The following is a 22445-nucleotide window of genomic DNA, read 5'->3' as shown; positions in this document are numbered from 1 at the left end:
TCGCAACAGCGCTTGCAAACGAAATGAGAAATAGCCTACAATCTAAACAAATTAAATTAATTAAAAACAAACTTGCAGGTTATCTTACCTCAAAAATGCACCACAGAACATGTCCATTCTTTTTTCCATTAGTTTCCAACAGTTAAACGAAAATAAAGTCCAGTCAAATGAAAAGTTAGAACAGTCTCTTACAGAGCATCGTGGAGAAAAAGAATAGCATCCAGAGTGGAAGGTTTTAACCCAGTCCTCCTCTCTTCCATCACTCTTCCCGCTGTGCTGAAGACACATTCGCTGCTGCTGCTGCTGGCGGGACACTAAACACAGAGCGAGCCAGTCTTGACAGTTGCGGTAGCAGGGTCTCGTGCTGTTTCCAACATAGCAGCACATCTCGTCCATCACCTTCCTTGTTGTGATTGAGGCGCATGTATTGCTGTACTTCATCGTCGTCATCCTCGTCCTGCTCCACAATGTTTTCAAACTCGGCCAGCGCTCTCTTCTTTCCTGCGTGGCCCGCAACAACATGTGCAGACACAGAAATGCTCGCCACTGCATGAATCATCATTTTATAATTATTAGTTGGCCAACTAGGCTATGATTAATACATTAATTTAGAGGCCTATAATAGCTACTACTACAATAAGTGGATATAAGTGAAGTATAATCGTGGGTCGCGCTGACGGAAAAGCGTGCGTGAGACTGTCTTGTCAGTATGTCAGTGTAATTATAACGGGTTGAATTATCAGATTATGAAAGTTATGAGGTTATGAAATGTCTATGTTTGTTTTTCTATCGTCGACATCAACTTCTCAACTTCTCATTTTTTTATTAATGTCTAAAAATATAAATAGTAGGAAAACCCAAAAAAGGCCCGAGGCCCGGCCCGCATGTGAGCTATAACGTGAAAATTGGCCCGAAGCCCGGCCCTAGGGGCATAAATAAGTCGGGGCCCGTCGGGCTCGGGCTGAAATGCAGGGCTTTAACGGATTCGCTACAGGAGGCTTTCATTCATTCCCCAGAGACGTGTGAGGCACGTTTTATTATGGATGCATGCACTTTATTTAACGTGTTTTGGACTGTTGAACAGAAACGCCCGCCCACTACAATGATAGTTACAATGATGACCATTTTTTATATAACTCCGATTGGATTCGTCTGAAAGAAGAAAGTCATATACACCTAGGATTGCTTAAGGGTGAATAAATAACAAGCTAATTTTCTTTTTTGGGTGAACTAACCCTTTAAGTTCAAATAAGTTCAAAATAAATTCAAAAGTTTGGCAAATACACGGGTAAAGTGTTAGATTTTGCCCTTTCACACTGCCAGTGATTACCCAGGATATGTGCGTGCTTTCATACACAACCCGTAAAGATCCCGTCACTACACGTGACATCAGGGCGTGATGTGTAATGTACGAGTCGAAAACGCTAGGCACGTTATACTTTCACTGAAGCTTGCAAACGATCTCGGCATCAGCGCGGAAAGTGAGGAACAAACTGATCTCTGCTTCATTACAGTTTGCACATATTTTTTCGTCGCGAACGTTGACGTTCACACAGCGCTCGTCCCGGGTTGAACCCGGCAATGTTACTAGGTCCCCGGCCCGGGTTCAATGCCGGAATCAATCCCGGGACGTGGTTGCTTTCACACAGAAGGCAACCCGGCAATGTTCCGGCAATATGCCGGGTCCGACGTGCAGTGTGAAAGGGGCTTAAATGATGGAATGACATATAAAAGTCTATTTGCAGCACTGATTACAATACATTCGCCACATATGTTCGGTTGATTGTTCTCTATTGAATACAAAAGGAAGCTTAAGAAAAAGAAAACACTGCCGACACTCTGCGTAATTGCTCATAAATGTCTATTTACTGACAATTTACAGCCTTTTTCTGCAAAATCAGAATCTCTTTCTTGCAGATTGAATTTTCACCCTATAAGCCGAGCTGGCTGCTCCTTCACACTGTTTACTTCACAATAGTCAATACAGAGCACAAAAATACACCACTGCTGATAAATCTTGTGGTGCATGTGGTGTTTTATGTTGCTGAAGTGGCTCACTGTTGCAGAAAGATTTTTCGCATTGTAATGTATTACTCAAATGTCTATGTAAATCTTTAAATGCTGTTGTTATGTGCTTCGTCTCTAATTTCTGCACCAGTCGATTGTTCTAGTCTAGGCCTGAATGAATCAACCTGGTGAAAATATCCTATTGTTAATCTATTATATTATATTATATTATATTATATTATATTAATTATTATATTATTTAAACTTGAGATTTTGAAATACTGTGGTATTCACAAATAGAAAATAAATATTATAAAATAAAAATATTATAATAGGTTATTGGTTGCCTGGTGATAGTGTAGTGCCTCATAGCTGTGTACAATGCGTGTCACTTATTAAAAGTTATATTAAAAATGTCTTTATGTGATGACTGTTTTTGAATACTGTGCTCTGGTAGCAGGAAATCGTTCCTTCAGTTTTTACATCCTCACACACACACACACACACAATCCTGAGCCAGGAGTGTGTTCTCCAGCTGTCTCCCCAGGCACTGGTGTATCTCTCAAGGGCTCTGAAGATGCACATGGAGGGAAGGAAAGCTGCTTAGTTGCTCAACTTGTCAAATTCACACGTCCTGCAGTCTCCCTGTCCTCATCTCAGGGACACGAGGGAACGCGAGGGTTATGGTGAGGCAGAGGAAGTCACATTCCCTGCTCTCTCATTTACACACATTCCTGAATCCATACATAACCCATTATTTTTACACCCTTCTGCTTTACCTTTCCTTTGGACTGGGAGAAGCAAATCTGGTTCTGTTCCCTCCATTCTTAAATAAAAACAGAAAAAAAGAAAAAAAAAGTTCAGGTGAGACTGTGCAGAGAGAACAGTGACTCGCTTAGTGCTTTCTCAGAGGCTGGTGACAGCAAAACATCAATCACTTGATGAAGGAGTGCAGGGAGAGAGACGGCTAGCCGGGCATTATGCATACAGCACATGTAAAAGTCTGCAGGCCTGTCCGTGGGGAAGACGGCACTGAGTGTTTGTGCTGCTCGCAGGGCACGGATGCATACAAAGTGGCCCTGAATGACCCTGGCATGATCGGAATATGGAGGAAACAGGAAAGCATTAGAGCTCATTACTCATTACGTTTTGCCCCAGCAGTGCCACGGCCCTCCAGAGAGCAGAAGGTTATTGGTATCGGAGATCACTGAGGGTCTCCACATAACAGATGTGCTGCTTTCCCATATTCAGCTCTCAATCAGGGGCTTTACTCAGCTAGAGACTGCGTATAAGTGAAGGCTGGTGTGTAGGAAAGAAAAATCACAAAATAAGAACACATAAATATTTAATTATTTTTCCTAGAAAACAGTGAGATTCAATGGAGACTTTTGCTCCTGCTTCTCAGATTGACAACCTGGGCAGTCCGCTATCAAAAGCCAGAATATTACTTATTAAATATGATTTCATGTGATTTAAATATATGAACTCAAACATTTCTTTTCAAATTTCTGAGACCAAATTACCTTACTTAGGCTACCTATTAGTTTTATAGCTTAATGCTTGTTAAAATCTTAAAGTCGTAATTGCATGTAAGTTATGCATATAGTTTTATGTATATTATATTATATTATATTATATTTATAAAAAAAAAAAACTTTTGCTCACCTAGACTGCATTTATTTGATTTAAAAATGCAGTAAAAACGGTTACATTGTGGAATATTATTGCAATTTATAATGTTAATGTTTTCTATTTGATTATATTATAAATATGTAAATTAAATGTAATTTATTGCTGTGATGACAAAGCTGATTGTTTACCAGCATTTACTCCAGTCTTCAGTGTCACATGATCCTTCAAAAAGAATTCTAATATGCTATTTGATGCTCAATAAATATTTGTATTATTATTAACGTTGAAAATAGTTGTGCTGCTTAATATTTTTGTAAGTTTTTTTCAGTATTACAGATTCGCGCAGCGACTTGAGCCACGTCTGACTCCAGAGGAGGAGATGGCGGGCGAGTTGAGACATGCGACGTGATCGTAGACCGCCCTGTCGGTTGATGTACGAAACAGCCGCAGTGTTGTCCGTGTGGACCAACACGTGCTTGTCCAGCAACAGCGGACGAAACCGTCGTAAAGCTAGATGCACTGCCAGCAACTCCAGACAGTTCATACGCCATGTTCATACGCCCACAGTAGACGCATGAATCATCCACGAGCGCAGCCTCAGCGTGTTGGACGCCCAGACACTGCAGACAACGCTCGTGACCGTCCACCGAAGACAGGAAACGACCGCATCCAGAAGGACACGGACACGAAACGGCATCTTGAAAAAGACGCGAATCGCCCGTGATTTGCTCTTTTAGAAAACTGTCTCTTTTAGCCGAAGCGCCCAGGGGAATCGCCGTCACAGGGACACCGCTGTACCGCGCCGTCACACCGACCAGGAACAGCTTCTTTAAAACAAAGATGAATGGCTTTGTAGTGACTGCTCTCATCGACTACTCGGCTCCGAAGCAAAAATCTAATGAGTGGATGCACCTGTCGCCCTATTTATACCCGTTGGCACGGAGAGTGGCTCAGGTGTGTTAATCCACTAGCCAATTTTCATTGGCGTTTTCTCTTAAATTCAGAGATGATTGGCCTCCCAAGTGAGACCCCATATGTCGTTCGACATAACTCGTAGTGACCGACAGATAGGGAAACAGATTTCATTACACCAAATACACAAAATAATGTTCTTTTTAGCAGCATCATATGACCCCTTTAAAGTTAAAAGTCTTTTTAAACATCTGTTTTATGCATTATTTATAGTGTTAATAATAAAGAATATTGTCTTTTTATCTCAAATATTTTAGTGATTGCTCTAAAATTATGTAATCATGTTTCATTAATTTGAATTATTTAACAAAACAATGTTTTTCATTCTGTGTGAATGTAGCTGTGTAAAACACATGCTGGTGACCTTGAAATTGTTCTAATGGTCTTGACCAGAAAGAGAACAGAATGAAGCAGTTAACGTCAAATTAAGTACAGAAAGTGTGTTAATTGTTGAATAAATTAAACACTTAATTATGGAAGCCTGTTCCCACCACTGAATAAAAAATTATAAAAGGTAATTGTGACTTTTTATCTCTTTTTATCTTTCACAAATGTTTTTTTTTTACAATTGTGTTTACAACTCTCAATTTTTTGTTGTTGTTACCTTCACAGAATAAAAATAAAAAATGTAATTCATAGTCAGTTTTTTCTCGCAATTGCGAATTTACGTCTCACAATACAACTTGTTGCTTCTCAGAACTGCAAGCGTCTGAATTTATATAAGTTTGTCTTGCAAATTTAAGAAAATAAATCACAGAATTGCAAGGAAAATTTTCATAATTGTGAGATAAACAGTCACAACTCTCAGTTTTGTTGTTGTTACCACCACAGAATAAAAAAAGTAAACAAAAATAAAGCGTATAAGCGTTAGTTCTGGCAGGTCACATGAGTCAAGCTTGCATCAGCTGAGAGTCAGCTGATGCGACACCTATCACAGCATTCCTATAAAAGCTCTATTCAGCATTATTCAGCAGCTTTTTTGCTTGCTCAGGAGCAAATTACCCTCCTCCATCCCCAACTTTCGCCACAGTCTGGAGTTTGCTTCCTGATATTCCTCATTGAAACAGACACCTTTTATCTTGAATAGTGTGTTTCACTTAAATATCATTAAGTACATTAATGATATCTGCGTTGTTCTGTTCTGTTTACCCTTGGGGGTATGACAGGGTGCATAGATGGGCAGGGAGTTTTTGCTCAGTACTATGGAGCCCCGCACATGACATTCAAGAAAAAAGAAATAAATTGTGCACACGATTTACTAATTCATTCCCTCATTGTCCTAAAACGTGCACACGATTTACTAATTCATTCCCTCGATGTCCTAAAAAATGTGCGCATGATTTACTAATTCGTTCCCTCGATGTACTAAAACGTGCACACGATTACTATTTCATTCCCTCATACTGCTAAATCCTGCGCACAATTTACTAATTCGTTCTCTTGATTTATAAATCGTGTACACGATTTAGCAAATTGAGGGAACAGATTAGTAAATCGTGCGGACAATTTATAAATTGAGGGAACGAAATAGCACAATTTATTTTTTTCCTGCATGCCATTTGCGGGGCTCCATACTAAACAAAACCATCCCACCAAACCAAACTGTATGCTAAGTGGCAGTCATTTTGACGATCGTGGTCCTGACAGAAATTTACTTGAGACTTTTAAGTCACAATTCTGCCTTTTTTCTCGCAAATTGCAAGTTTACGTCTCACAATACAGACTTTTCTTCTCAGAAGTACAAGTTTGAGATTGTGTGGATTCTGAGTTTATCTTGCAAATATAAGGGGAAATAAATCAAAGAATTGCAAGGACAAATGTCATTATTGTGAGATAAAATGTCACAACTCTCAATTTTGTTGTTGTTGTTGGTGCCACCACAGAATACCATTTTAAAATGTAATTGCAACTTTTATGTCACAATTCAATTTCTACCTTTTTTCTTTTTTCAATTGCGAGTTTACATCTCACGATACAGACTTTTCTTCTCAGAAGTGCAAGTTTATGAGTTATTTTCAATTCTGTTTTTCTTGCCAATCTAAGACAATACATGTATTAGAAATGTAAATAATGCAAGGAAAAATGTCACCAAAAAAGTGCACCGTATAGTTTCCTGCTTTTTTGTCCTTTGTCGATCACACCTATGTTACATGAATAACTGGGAGTTCACTCAAATTGAAAAATACTCACCCTCATGTCCTTTCAAATGTTTATGACTTTCTATAGAAGATATTTTGATAAATGTCTGTTGTTTATCCATGCGGTGAACGTCAGTGGGGACCCTGCATAGACAGCAATGCAACAGACACATTTAAACCCCAGAAATGTAGTAAGGGCATTGTTAAAAATTGTCCATGTGACATCAGTGGTTAAACCGTAATTTTATGAAGCTACGAGTCTCCACAACCATTCACAAGAGTACCTCGACGCATTATTGAACCTTTCAGTTGTGTTGCTGTCTATGGAGGGTCAGAAAGCTCTCGCATTTCATCAAAAATATTATAATTTGTGTTAAAAAGATAAACAAAGGTATTATGGGTTTGGAACAACATGAGGGCGAGTAATTAATGACAGAGCTTTCATTGTTGGGTGAACTATCGGTTTAGATAAAATTCTAGTTTATTGCATTATCATTTTATTCTGACATGCAGATACCAGAATACAATGCAAATTAGCATTCACCATCTGTATAAAAGTCATTTATGTGGTATCATGAAATGCACTGGGCCATAACTTCTATGTTGGTTTGGTAGATCTACTCTCAGCCGGTTTGGCGGGTGATCTAATATACCCATATAAACACAAACCCACTTTTTCACTGCCATGCTGTTTGGTTTGTTGATTTTGTTTAGTTTTCCTTGTGAATGCAAGAGCAACGGTCCACTGAATGCCCTCAGTTGTGGACAGCAGAGCGGTCCACACATAAACGAGCGCACACACAAGCGAAAACACTTCCCAAGTACAGTGGTGCACTGTTGATGCTCAGTGCTGGCTGGCCAAGTGCAGAAAATCCAATTATAGGGATCAGAGGGCTGAGAATGGTGGAGCAGCCCTAGTCCAAACTACACACCTGCCAAACCTGCCCTCTTCTTCTCTTTCTCTGTCTTTTGCTGTCTCTCGCTCACGAACAGTCTGTAACAGGATTGGGTCTGTGTTTATTAAGTCACTGGCTAGTTCTTTTAGTTAACGTTTCTGTTAAAGCATGTAGCATCTAGTGTTGTTTGAATCCTAGAGAGAGTTTGACTCCTAGCCCTAAGGTTGTGGGTTCTAGTCTCGGGCCGGCAATACCACAACTGAGGTGCCCTTGAGCAATGCACTGAACCCCCAACTGCTCCCCGGGCGCCGCAGCATAAATGGCTGCCCACTGCTCTGGGTGTGTGTTCACATGTGTGTGTTCACTGCTGTGTGTGTAAACTTTGGATGGGTTAAATGCAGAGCACGAATTTCTGAGTATGGGTCACCATACTTGACTGTATGTCACGACACTTTGTCACTTTATACTCGCTTTTGTTTTCTCTTTTTTTTTCATTACATCACTTTGTTTATGTTCAGTAATGTTGTTGCAATACACATTTCTTCAGCCTCAAACACTTTTATTTGCCAGGGGTTGATTTTTTTTTTTTTTTTTTACTGAAAAAAACTTTTTACTGTTTTATGAAGGTCATAATAATTTTTTTACAATGGCATCATCATTTTTGTAGCTTTTTCAATTTCAATCTTAGACTATGACTAAGAATAAGCCCATCATAAAAATAATAATAATAATAATGTTAATAATAACATAATCTAAACAAAGAGTGAGTTTTTTAATAAACTTTTTTAATATATATTTTGTGATAACTATTTAGATAAATTTAAGAAATACTATTTTCCCTCTTAATTAAATTTGCATTATGCTAAACATCTCTGCCCCGAATTAAGTTCAAGGTGTTATTTTGTCAAATTATATATATACATATATATATACACATAATCAAAACATAATTACAACAAAGGAGTTAATATAATTATTAGCTTTATTTTAAAATAAAAACATTTGTTTCCAATGTAACAATGTTTTTTAAGTTTAGTTTTGTTAAGTTTTGTTGTTTCATTCATTTCGATCATTTTCACATGGCTACAGGGCAAAAAATGCATGTGGTTGAAGATACTCCCTTATAGTATGCTTACTTGTGTTAGCATGTGTGATCGTAACTGAGCTTAAAATGGGCCACAGCTGCTGTTTTGATGGCAGTGGGCCTTTGCTCACAGACAGAGTTCAGAGTGCTGGCTGACCGTGTTGTAGATATCCTTCTCCAGTTCAGACTCTGAGATGAACAGGTGGCTCTGTGGATGCCAGTCGAACACCACCAATTCTTGAGACATCTGCATCAGAATGGAGCACAGTAAAACAGCACCCCCTACTGAGACCAGCAGGAACACCTGCCACTCCAGCCATAAGAAACCAGAAATCAGACCTACTTTTTATATTTTGGCATAAATGACAAATAAAACTAACTGCAGTTAGCTCACAATAGCAGATATTTGTAGGAAAAAGCTGACCGTAATGGCACAAATGATTTGTGTTTAGACAGTCCACTATGTGTGTGTGTCTCTGCAGCTGCCAGGTACTTGGTGTCATATCACAGCACTTCTCTTAGCTTCCTAAGATGATGACAATAGCAGTGGCCGACTATCACTGCAGGCTCACTGTACCACCAACACAAAGCAGATCCAATTTAGTTCTTGTCTTCAGCATCTGTGCAGCCATATAACCCCTGCCGAATGGAGCCGGTCGGCCCAGTGAATTTAGAAACATGCTTGACTAGAAGCCAGGTTTGTCCTTTTAAATTATTTCCCATCAGTGTCTAAAGGGCAGGCTTTTGTTTTTTCCTGGCTTTGTGCAGCACTTTTATTAGTGTGTAGCCTACAGTATGTGTCATATTGTTCATTGTAAATTCATATTTAACCCTCTGGTGATATAGTATTCATAAAAGCCCTCATTTTCATGTTGAATTCTACAGTTGTCAGTAAACTGAGTTAAACCTTAAAACACTCTGACCAATGATGGGACGGTTTGTGTGTGACTCATGTTAACCAATTTTGGTCTGTTTTGAAACCTTGGCTTCTGAAAATGAACCAAACCTATAAGAAATAAGGTTTTCTGCATCAATCAGCCAAAAAAAAAGTCATTTTTAAGTCAATTTTGTATACAAATCAAAAGATTTGGGTCAGTGTTTTTGAAAGAATCTCTTATGCTTACCAAGTAAAATACAGTAATATTGTGAAATATAATTAGAATTAAAAATTCTACATTGAAACATTTCTAATTTAATATATTTTAAAATATAATTTATTCCTGTGATGGCAAAGCTGAATTTTCAGCAGCCATTAGTCAAGTCTTCAGTGTCACGTGATCATTCTAATATACTGATTTGCTATAAAAAAAATTTTTAAAAAAGTTTTTTTAAATATATAGGTATTATCAATGCTGAAAAAGTGCAGTTTAATATTTTTGTGGAAACCTTTATGCATATTATCATTCTTTGATAAATAAATATGTCAAAAGAACCAACAATGTGAAAGTCTTAACTTGCAATGCTTGTTGTACATAAACATTTCAAAAGGTGTCTTGAAGTGTGACACCAGCTCGCTGTCTGAGCATCTAAAGCACTTATTTTAGGAAATGATCATGTGGCGTCATGAATAAATATGAGATAGTGGCTTATCACTGGATACACTATGCAGTCTTTAAGCACAATCGCACAACAGTGTTGGGTTGAGTGTGGATGATGGCACTGTTGCGGTGTCTCGGCTGATTCTAAATCAGGATTTATCAAGGGTTAAACCCCAAGAGGCCTGGCCCTCTGGGGCTGTGCATGACACACCACAGCAGTCATGGCTCAAACACACCTTTCCTCTCTTCACCGTTCTCCTGTCATAAGTACCATCTCCTCCCACAGGAGTACAGCTGTCAATCTTCACTGTTTATGGAGGAGAATATGCAACACTGACTCATTAAACGCTGTTGTGGCCTAAAATGAATTCAGCATGGTGAATAAACACTCTCCAACTCAGTTTAGAGCTGTTAAGAGGAATTTTAATGATGTGCTTTAGCGAAGCAGTCTGATGAGTTTGGTAATTCTGCATTTTAAATCACAATTTAGGATTGTTGCTCTGCAAAATAACTATTGAGTAAAACACTAATATATGAAAATTAATTTAATTAAACATGCTGAATGACCTGTGGTTTACATTTCAATAATTTTGCAGTCACGTAATCTTCAGTAACACATGGACAAAATAAAGAATGAATTACTTTATAATTAAAATAACTGTTAAAGGTAAGTACAGAAAATGTTTCACCATCAACTAGATGCTGATGCATAATAAAGAAATAGTTCACTCAAAATTTAAATTTGCTATAAAAGAAATTTACTCACCCTCAGACCATCCGAGATGTAGATGTGTTTGTTTCTTAACTTAAAAACATCACAATAATCCACACGACTCCAGTGCTTCAGTTCATATCTTGTGAAGTGAAAGGCTGTGTTTGCAAGAAACAAATCTGTCATCAAGGCATTTTAACTTTTAACTATTGCTTCAGGACAAAATCCTAAATTCATAATCCATTATGACGCTTCCTCAAGTGAAAAGTTCATCCCCTCTTGTCTTTTCACATCAAAATCCACCAACATGCAGTACTGGTTAGAACTTATAAACATTACTTGATCTGTGCACATTTCTCCTCAGAGAAGATACTTTTTTTTTACTGGAGAAAGCAGACTCAAAATATTTTAGCCAGAAGCAAATGTTTGAAGTTAAAAACATCTTGATGAATCTGATTATTGCAAACACACACACAACTGATGGAGTCATATGAAGAATTTTTTTTATGAATTTTGATGCTTTTATCAGCTCTTTGGACTCTCATTCCGACGCCACCCATTCACTGCAGAGGATTTATTGGTGATCAAGTGATGTAATGCTAAATTTCTGCATATCTGAAGAAACAACAGATTTGGATTAAATGTTCAGCAAATTTGAAATTTTGGCTAAGTCATTCTTTAAAACATACCCTGAGCAAATACTATGATCTTCTTCTGTTATATATATATATATATATATATATATAAAAAAGCTTAATTTTATTTATTTCATATTTTTTATATTTATATTTTTTCATGTAAAATTATTCAATTTGTTTGTTTGTTATACATGTTCTTATTCAGAAAAACAAGCAGCGAAAGTTTGAAATAATAGTTTTTGAGTGGTCTCTCTTTCTGTTTGCTTTCCTCCACAGCCCCCACGGTGGTGTCGTTTTCGTTCGATGTTGGAAACGGGCCGGTGGAACTGAACGTGCACTCTCCTACCCCCCTGAACGATGATCAGTGGCACCGGGTCAGTGCGGAGAGAAACACGAAAGAGGCCATTCTGCAACTAGACCAAAAATACAAGGAGGTCAGACCTGCACCTACACAAGGACACACACGCCTGGAGCTCTACAGCCAGCTTTATGTGGGTAAGAACCACATGTGCATCCACATATAGCGTATATATGGACTCATGTGGGTGAGGACTCAACACATTTGTCCATACGCCCACCCCTAGAGTTCTCAAGCCTGTTCATACTTTGTATGCATTCATAATGTTATTGATGGGCTGCACAACTCTGATCAAATCTTATCAAGTGAAATCAATTACTGATTACAATGAATGTAAAAATATATTTTTTCATTATCGTTCTCATAGAATTATTCTCTCTCTATCTTTTTCTCTAGCTGTTACTGCTGAGAAATCAGCAGTTCTCGCGCAAAGCGCTCTATGTGCTTGTGTCTGAAAGTGAAAATGTTTTTATAGTCTGCAGCCTAAATGCAGGTGTAGCTATTAAAACTTGCACTTAATGGTATGGAACCATGGGGAACTTGTTCGCCTCCATAGTAAGAAAAAGTCCACTGTAATGAAAAGGAAGTTGAAAATGGGTTTGACTGAATCTGACCAAAAAATGTCTCAGGCGCAGCAGGGAATGTGACTAATAATGGTGCCGTGTGTGCTATGCTAACATTACCAAAGGAATCTTTTTTATGGCTTTAAAAGTGCGAACAAGCCATGGCACTCATGAGGCAATTATCTGTTGAACAGAATTCATTAAGAAAGAGGAAGATAATGCACCCCTGTGGCTCTCTTGAGAGAGTTTTTGGAAAGCTTATCTAGCTTGTGTATTTAAAGATTGACGTCAAGAAAAATGTCCAGGTTTCCAAGAAGTTTATATTGATATAAAAATTCTTGATTGATTTTATAAAGCAGAAATCTCCAGAACAGGAAATATACATGTATATTATTGTTATTATTATTATTAATATTTGGTAATTGTATTAAATTACAAAATTAAATAGATTATTTATTTATCTATTTATTTATTTATGTAATATATTGTACAGCTTTTTATTTATTATTGATTAAAATACCAAACATACAATTTTATAATTATGATACTTTTTTAATTACCGTAATTTTATTATTTTCTTTTTTTTTTTATTAGACATTTTTCTATGAAATATCATGTGAAAAATAAATATAGATTTAGTTTTTCTCTAAATGAGCTAAAGGAAATTTATTCTTCAGCATAACAAAGCAGTACTCATCGATATTCACCTACCTATCATTTTAATGAAACAATTTTGATTTTTTTATGTGATTAAAGCTTTGATTTTTTTTATTTTATTATTATTATTTTTTATGGACATTGTGAACTGATTTGTGGAAATAAGTTAAACTTACCATCTGCATTTTATTCACTTTAAGTTTAAATTAGACACTATTAGAATATTTGATCTTGAAACTAGTCCAAAGAAATTTCACATCCTCAAAGTCTAGTGTGACTATCCCTTTAAAAACAAAATTCATTTTGTGGTGAACAGTAGTGACAGTATGTTGTATAGTGCAACCAGCAAAATTATGTATTAAAATTCAATATATTGCAAGCCATAACCCTCTCTAGGTCTCATTTGCATGTTGTCCATGCAGCAGATGAAAATTTCATTCTTATTGTCGACTTAGATCTGAAGAATGTTGGACTGGCATATCAATTTCATTATCATGCACACTAGGGTTAGGTGTAATGAGCACTGCAGTCCAAATGAATGTTAAAGGTTGTCTAATCCTTGTCCGTTGTTTCAGTAGAAATGTAAAATGTTGACATGACTGTTCGTGGAGAACAACTCTCGGTCTTTAGACCCTGACCCTCAATTGGAAAACTAAATGGTTTATATCCGCTGAGTGGGCTGGGGTGGACCTGTCAAACCTCCTCTCCTCTGTTTATGAATGCTCAGTTTTTAGACCATTTAGACCCATGCCATAATTTATTGATAAAGCAGATTGCCTTCTACTTCTGTTCACCCATGGATGCATGTGTCTATTTGAATTTGTTTTGCATTTATAGTGGCCTCTTTATATTTATTTATTTATTTATGAACATTTATTAGAGGATAAACCCCATGAGATGAATCATCTCGTTTTCATGGGGGTCCTCAGAATAGAACAGAACAGCAAAGCAGCAGAGAAGATGCAATCAAAAAAATTATACAATAATAATAATAATCTTAACACACTCTCTCATTCTCACCCAACATACAAACACACATACATATACACACACACACTCACAAGCTCTCACTTTACCTACCCAGTGTACATATATACACACATATCAATGCAACTGTAAGTCTGAGATGCTAGAAACATAGACAAGTATTCTGAAGATGTGTTAACAAAGCAGTTCGGAACAAAGAAAAAGACGTAAGCGAGCGAATAGATGCAGGAAGGCTGTTCCAGTCACGTGGGGCTCTACACAGAAAGCATATTTCCCAATTTCTCTCTTAACTCTAGGGACAGTAAAGAAGATCTGTTCGTTGTGACGAAGGCTATACTGTGAACTAAAAGGCACAAGATATTGTGATAAATAATATGGATATTGAAAGTAAATAATTTTAAAAATAAGCTAAAGCCAATGATATTGTCTTCTTGCTGAGGGTGCAAGCCAGGACAGCTGTTCATACATCACACAATGATGAGTCCTATAGGGGCAGCGAAGGACGAATCGGCACAGGCTGTTATATACCACATCAAGAGAATGTAGACGAGTGGCAGTAGTGTTAGCATATATAGTATCAGCATAGTCCAGAATAGGTAGCAGCAACTGAGAGACTATTCTTTTCCTAACCTGAAAGTTAAAGCAGTCTATCGATTGATATAATGCTTTAAGACGAAAGCTAAGCTTGTTATTAAGCGCATGTATATGAGCCTTGAATGAGAGATCAGTTTCTAGCCAAACACCAAGATATTTAAATTTTTCGGTAGGCTCTAGAGGAGAAGAATCCAGAAAATGCAAATTAAGATTATTTCTATCATTCTTCTGGAAAAGCATAGAGTAAGATTTTGATTTATTCAGCAGAAGTTTATTAAATGACAGCCACTGCTGTACAGAATCAAAATCATGTTGTAAAGAATAATTAATGTCAGAAATGTTTGGTTTAGAGCAGTAAATAATTGTATCATCTGCATAAAGATGAATATCACATCCTGAACAGCACAGTGGCAAGTCATTAATAAAAATTGAAAATAACAACCAAGCAAAGAACCCTGAGGTATTCCTTTATCTACCCCTATATAATTCGACTGACTGCCCCTGAAGGACACACACTGGCGACGGTGATGAAAATATGAGTTAAACCATAACAGAGATGAACGGGAAAGGCCAGTTGAATATAATTTATCCAGGAGCAGATAATGATCTACTAAGTCAAATGCTTTTGTGAGATCTAAAAAGATGGCACCAGTACACATATTATTATCAAAACTAGAAAAAATATCATTCGTAAATTTCAAGAGAGCAGTGGTAGTTGAGAAGTGTTTCCTGAAACCTGACTGGCATTGAGATAGTAAGTTGTTATGAGAGAGATAATTAGATAATTGATCGAAGATAATTTTCTCATAAATTTTCACAATACTATTAATTATTGAGATCGGTCTGTAATTGTTCATATTTTGAATGTCACCTCCTTTATGCAATGGAATGACTTTGGTACACTTCCATGCCAAAGGCACTTCATGGGTTAGAAATGACAAATTAAAGAGCGTAGCCAATGGAGAGGATAAGACATATGAAGAAAATTTTATAAACTTACCCTCAATGCCATCAGGGCCAGGTCCACTACTAGAGGATAGCGTGCTAATGGCCAGCTGGACGTCAGCTGAGCTAGCTTGTCGAAATGTGAAAGATCTATGGAAAGACTGAGAATTTACAGTCGGCTCAGAAAGAAAGGTAGATGACTGTACCTGCGGAGTTTGGGAGAAATGCAAACTAAATGCGTTGGAGATCGCTGCTGGATCATTAACAATTTCATTGTTGATTGTCATGTTGCTCATTGTACTATTAGACTTACCAAGTAGTGTTTTCATTTTTTTCCCAAATTGTTTAGGATTACTGAAGTCATTTGACAAGCTATTTCTGTAGTAGTTGGCTTTCGCATTTCTTGTTTGGGTGGTGCACATATTTCGTAGCCGTTTATATTCCTCCCAATCACCAGGAAGTTTAGTAGATTTATGTTTATTCCACGCCCTGTCCCTCTGCTTAAACAGACTGATAAGGTCCCCATTTACCCAAGGTAGATGATGACCTTTGACCTTAATAGTTGTCCATGGGGCATGCTTATCAATAACTTGCACAAATTCTGTATAAAAGAAATTCCAAGCAGCTTCCACGTCGGGAATAAGGCTAAGTCTATTCCAATTTATCCTACTCACATCATTTATAAATAAATCACTGTTAAATGATTTCATGTCACGGATCCTAATATATTTCGGAGGAAGATTTAATGAAGGATTAAATGCTTGCTCGTTTTTTATTGTCATTTGCTTCATCTCAAATAACAAGCAGACCTTTGATTTAACAACCACTTACATGTTTGCATTCGTTCATGGTATTAATATTCATATGTCTGTTTGCATGAATCTTTAATGTTTCTTTACTATCCACCATCATGTTGCTTTCTTTTGAAGCCTGGCCTTGATTAAGCATCAAGTTTTCTAATCATTACATGTTTTTCATTCATATTTAATTTTTTTTTTTTTTTTGGTGTTTTTGGAAAGCTTTCATTGCTTGCACATCTGGGTGATATTGGTTCTTCAAAGGGAAGCCAGCTTCATGGGCCTGTCAGGACAGTAGGTAACTTTTTTGTAAAATGTACGAAAACAAGCAATCTAGTTTAACATGGAACTTCTTGTCTTTCTGTGAAATTTTATCCAAGTGACCTTTTAATTCAATATAAGGCTATAAACATTTAGTGCACTGCAATGGTAAAAGCAGAAGAAAAAATATTCCACTGGGCAGGATGGTCTAATAAATGTAATATGCTAATTCATTACAGTTTCATTAGAGAGTAATTTCCGATTCAGGGCTCATCAGAGATGGAGGCAGTGAACTTCAGAAGGGTTTTAACAGCTCTTTCCTCACTCAAGCTTATTCATGCTGCTTCACTTTCAAAAGTTAAAACACATCCTGTGTTTATGAAAAAGTTTTGTGAAGTGGATTCTTCAGTGACAAACAAGGACATTAAAGGTGCCTGCTAAGTGGCATGAATCAAATTGGAACAATATTCGACGAGGAATAAATAGAAATGTTAATTAAAATGATCTTGTGTTTATCTCATGTTCGTCCTTGAAACATGAGATATTGTCTCTTTAATTTAAGTATTGTAAATAGCACAGCATATTTATGGTACATTTGATGATAAGAGCTCTGCTCTTAGGTTTATTAGCAAAGAATTCAGTGAGTTGTTTTGTATTATACCCAAGCAGGTCACCATCGCACACCATCGCACTGTTGATGTGAAGTTGAGTTTATAAAACTTTGAAAATGTGTTTTCTGATTTCTTTTTCTTTTGTAAACCATAGCCAAACTGCCATTATTACTTTATATATATATACAGTCGTGGCCAAAAGTTTTGAGAATTACATAAATATTGGAAATTGGAAAAGTTGCTGCTTAAGTTTTTATAATAGCAATTTGCATATACTCCAGAATGTTATGAAGAGTGATCAGATGAATTGCATAGTCCTACTCTGCCATGAAAATTAACTTAATCCCAAAAAAACCTTTCCACTGCATTTCATTGCTGTCATTAAAGGACCTGCTGAGATCATTTCAGTAATCGTCTTGTTAACTCAGGTGAGAATGTTGACGAGCACAAGGCTGGAGATCATTATGTCAGGCTGATTGGGTTAGAATGGCAGACTTGACATGTTAAAAGGAGGGTGATGCTTGAAATCATTGTTCTTCCATTGTTAACCATGGTGACCTGCAAAGAAACGCGTGCAGCCATCATTCCGTTGCATAAAAATGGCTTCACAGGCAAGGATATTGTGGCTACTAAGATTGCACCTAAATCAACAATTTATAGGATCATCAAGAACTTCAAGGAAAGAGGTTAAATTCTTGTAAAGAAGGCTTAAGGGCGTCCAAGAAAGTCCAGCAAGCGCCAGGATCGTCTCCTAAAGAGGATTCAGCTGCGGGATCGGAGTGCCACCAGTGCAGAGCTTGCTCAGGAATGGCAACGGGCAGGTGTGAGCGCATCTGCACACACAGTGAGGCGAAGACTTCTGGAAGATGGCCTGGGTGTCAAGAAGGGCAGCAAAGAAGCCACTTCTCTCCAAAAAAAAAACATCAGGGACAGATTGATCTTCTGCAGAAAGTATAGTGAATGGACTGCTGAGGACTGGGGCAAAGTCATATTCTCTGATGAAGCCTGTCGTAGATTTTTCTCAAATCTAACTAAGTCCTATCTCATCTGACCTAAATCTACTGGGGCCGTCTCCAATCGACGATCTCCCTGGGCCGTCTCCAATCGACGATCCCTAACGTCTCCAGTCGACGCTTAATAAACACCTGGGCCATCTCCAATCGACGATCCCTAACGTCTCCAGTCGATGCTTAATAAACACCTATTTATCTAAACTATCTCACCTGCTGCGCAGCAGAAAATGACAGACAGACTTCAGCAAATGTCCTTTGAGCTCTTTATTTACGGCCGGGAGAGTACTCGAGCAATTCTCAGAGAATCTCTCTCCAGAAAAAGAATACATCAGGTTTTATAGGACAAATCCAGACACATAAAAATAAACTCAGCATGACTAAAATCACTAACACAACGTCACCTTTTATCAATATGATTTTATGAATTTATAAAGCAAGCCCCTCCCTTCTTTACCCTCTGTTACTGGCATATGCAAAATCATCAAAAAAAACATTGTACAGGGTTAACAGTCAGTTGATTACTCAATATATATCATGACATAATGCAGGCTAAAAACGAAAGGTTAGTAAGACCTGTTCCGAAAAGAAGAAGTAGAATTTAGTTTGTTATTTTTGTTAGACCTAGACGAGGAAGTTAGGTGAGTGTTTGTCATAATGTTAGACTCAAAAGAGAAGTCAGGTTAAAAGTTTAACAAGTTGAATTAAGGTTAGAAGTTTAACACAGGTTAGATTCAGAAAAAATAGTTTACTATCTTATTTATTAAAAATCCACCACAAGCCCCTTTCCGATTGTTTGGGGCATCTGGAAAAAGGCTTGTCCGGAGAAGAAAAGGTGAGTGCTACCATCAGTCCTGTGTCATGCCAACAGTAAAGCATCCTGACACCATTCATGTGTGGGGTTTCTTCTCATCAAAGGGAGTGGGCTCACTCACAATTCTGCCCAAAAACACAGCCATGAATAAAGAATGGTACCAAAACACCCTCCAACAGCAACTTCTTCCAACAATCCAACAACAGTTTGGTGAAGAACAATGCATTTTCCAGCACGATGGAGGCAAAAGTGATAACTAAGTGGCTCAAGGACCAGAATGTTGAAATTTTGGGTCCATGGCCTGGAAACTCCCCAGATCTTAATCCCATTGAGAACTTGTGGTCAATCCTCAAGAGGCGGGTGGACAAACAAAAACCCACTAATTCTGACAAACTCCAAGAAGTGATTATGAAAGAATGGGTTGCTATCAGTCAGGATTTGGCCCAGAAGTTGATTGAGAGCATGCCCAGTCGAATTGCAGAGGTCCTGAAAAAGAAGGGCCAACACTGCAAATACTGACTCTTTGCATAAATGTCATGTAATTGTCAATAAAAGCCTTTGAAACGTATGAAGTGCTTGTAATTATATTTCAGTACATCACAGAAACAACTGAAAAAAAGATCTAAAAGCTGTTTAGTAGCAAACTTTTTGAAAACTAATATTTATGTAATTCTCAAAACTTTTGGCCACGACTGTATATATACTCCAATCCATTTAGTGTCTTTGATAAATTGATAAAGCTTTCCTCATTTGGCAGCTTGATACATTTTAGCAGGATTGTCCTTTTGGGTCTGTTTTTATTATTTACCGTTAGTAAATAATTAATGCATCCCGCCAGTACATTTACTATTAATCTAGCAAATGATTGTACGATTTCTGTTTAACTGGGCAGTTTCGTGTAATGAAAAGATGTCCAGACAAGACACTGAGCAATTGGCGATTGTTTATTTTCTCCTGGTAGTGGAGCTCTAATGATGTCTAATTTCTCTAAGGTCTATTGTATTGAATGGTTCATGCCATAATGAATAAAACCCACCAGAAGGTTCAACTATTGGCTGAGACTTAATGTTTCTAATTTAACCTTTTGTTTTCAAGCTAGTCTAAAATAGAAATGAAGGATTGAGTCATTTTGTTGTGCCATTTCTGCTTTTATTAAGCTTAATATTGACTAGTCTTGGTCTCCATTTCTCATCCAGGTGCAGCAGGAGGTCAGAGAGGATTTCTCGGATGCATCCGCTCTCTGAAGTTGAACGGTGTGACCCTTGACTTAGAAGAGAGGGCAAAAGTCACTCCTGGTGTTAAACCTGGCTGTTCGGGTCACTGCACCAGTTTTGGGATGAATTGCCGTAACGGCGGCAAGTGTGTGGAGAAACACAACGGCTATTCTTGTGACTGCTCCACCACTGCTTACGATGGGCCTTTCTGTTCAAAAGGTCAGTATGCATATGCAAATTATAAATTAATACTTTTAAAAGTTTTCTGTGAAGTTTATACACCTCAACCAGAGATATGACTTTGAACGATTTGTTTTTTAAACCTGTGACTGGCGGGAATCTCTGAGGGCAACTCTTGTACTTAAGCTCCGCCTCCCTCATTTGAATATAGTCATAGCATCACTGACGTGAGTAGGTCCCTTCTGTAGTTCGTGCTCTATGTCAAGACCTCCATCAAGCATCTCATGCTCTCTGTTTAAAAATGTTGACTCGCCGAGAGTCAGGGCCTCTGATGGTTGCCCTCAGCTTTCAACATCTCCTTCTGCTTGAAATATGCATGAACAACCACGTAATTGCAGGGTTTTAACTCACATTTCCATTTTACACATATTTACTTGTGCCGTCTAGGGTATTGCAGTCAGGATCGAATTCTCTCTGATTCTTTGCCTCTGGTTCAGTGCAGTTGCTCCCACAGGCTGCCTTACGTCTGTGGCTCAATACTACACAGCACCTTCCTCTCACCTCCAGGAAGAGGAATCTCTTTGGCCTTTCATTTGGATTCAGAGCTATGGATGTGGATTCTCACATCTATATGTTATTAAGTGCTATTTATTTCTCGATTTAAAGGGTTAGCTCACCAAAAAATGAGAATTTACTCACCCTCATTTCGCTCTAAACCATGCATGACTTTTCATTTTTGCAGAACATAAAAGAAGATATGAAGAAGAAGATGTCTCAGTTTTTTTTTTTTTTTTTGTTTTTTTTTTTACAATAGGAAGGCAGTCATACAGGTTTAGAATGGCCTGAGGGTGAGTAAATAATTACAGAATCTTTCTGGGGTGAACCCAAATGCAAAGCCATTAAGAAAATTACAAAATAACCTTTTTACTGAAAATTAGTTCTTTTTAAAAGATCTTGGCTGAATTAAAGGCAGGGTAGGTAAAAAAAAATTATAAAAAACTTTTTTTCCAAATTTGTTTAAACTTTATTTATATATCAATACATAATTAAAATGTAAGTACTCTGAAAAAGAAAGTATAAAAATCGAGTGACTGTAGACCTCTCACGACTGTTTTAAAGACAGCTCATTATTTCAATTCACTCCACCCCCTCCCTTCCAAAGCCTCTACTATGGCTCGCTAAGTAATGTTATGTTAGCTATATTACGCAGCTACGTGTGCTAATGACACATGCTTCATGAAAAAAACATGTATGATCAAAATACAAAAAGAAAGATTTACCTGTCCAGCAGAAATAAAGCCATCAAGGAGTCACTTTTCAGCCCCTTGAGTTCCCTCAGTTCTCGCCATCGCTGGAAAGCCACGCCGATTTTAACTCGCGTTTTATTTCTTTGTTTATCCAAAGACTTTTTGTTCATTGCCTTTTCTTGTACTGTTACTGTCTTCCTTTTTTTGCCTGGTTTGCCTTCACTAACTGCATAGGCTGGTACTGTGAATTTTGCTTGCTGTTTCTCTGCCATTGTTTTGGTATTCCTAGGATCCGTGCCTGTTGAATCAAACGTGCTGTTTCCTCAAATCAAACGTGCACGCGCAAGTGGGCAGGTCATGTGTGGCAAAAGGGTGGTTGCCATGGTTGCGAGAGAGTGACAGTCGCCTAAGCCAATCCTATGTTTCGTCCCGAAATGGAAATAATGAGCTGTGTTTAATACAGATTAAACGGTCTAGAGTCACTCGATTTTTATACTCTTTTTATCAGAGTACTTACATTTTAATTATGCATTGATATATATAGAAAGTTTAAACAAATTTGGAAGAAAGTTGTTTATACATGTATTACC

General features: G+C 37.6%; 1 protein-coding gene across 1 annotated transcript in view; it reads left to right on the top strand.

Annotated features, from left to right (window-relative positions):
- Window positions 1-11224: 11224 nt before the first annotated feature.
- Window positions 11225-22445, top strand: part of LOC132115624 (contactin-associated protein-like 2) — a 46213-nt gene continuing 34992 nt past the window's right edge. Inside the window, exons 1-3 of the mRNA XM_059524040.1 lie at window positions 11225-11297; window positions 11894-12112; window positions 20411-20647. Of these exons, the coding sequence (XP_059380023.1) occupies window positions 11225-11297; window positions 11894-12112; window positions 20411-20647 (529 nt within the window). The remainder of the gene's footprint in view (window positions 11298-11893; window positions 12113-20410; window positions 20648-22445) is intronic.

The sequence above is a fragment of the Carassius carassius genome, chromosome 35 (genome assembly GCF_963082965.1).
Source record: "Carassius carassius chromosome 35, fCarCar2.1, whole genome shotgun sequence".
In the NCBI taxonomy this organism is placed as follows: domain Eukaryota; kingdom Metazoa; phylum Chordata; class Actinopteri; order Cypriniformes; family Cyprinidae; genus Carassius; species Carassius carassius.
This window is presented reverse-complemented; position numbering and strand designations above follow the sequence as displayed.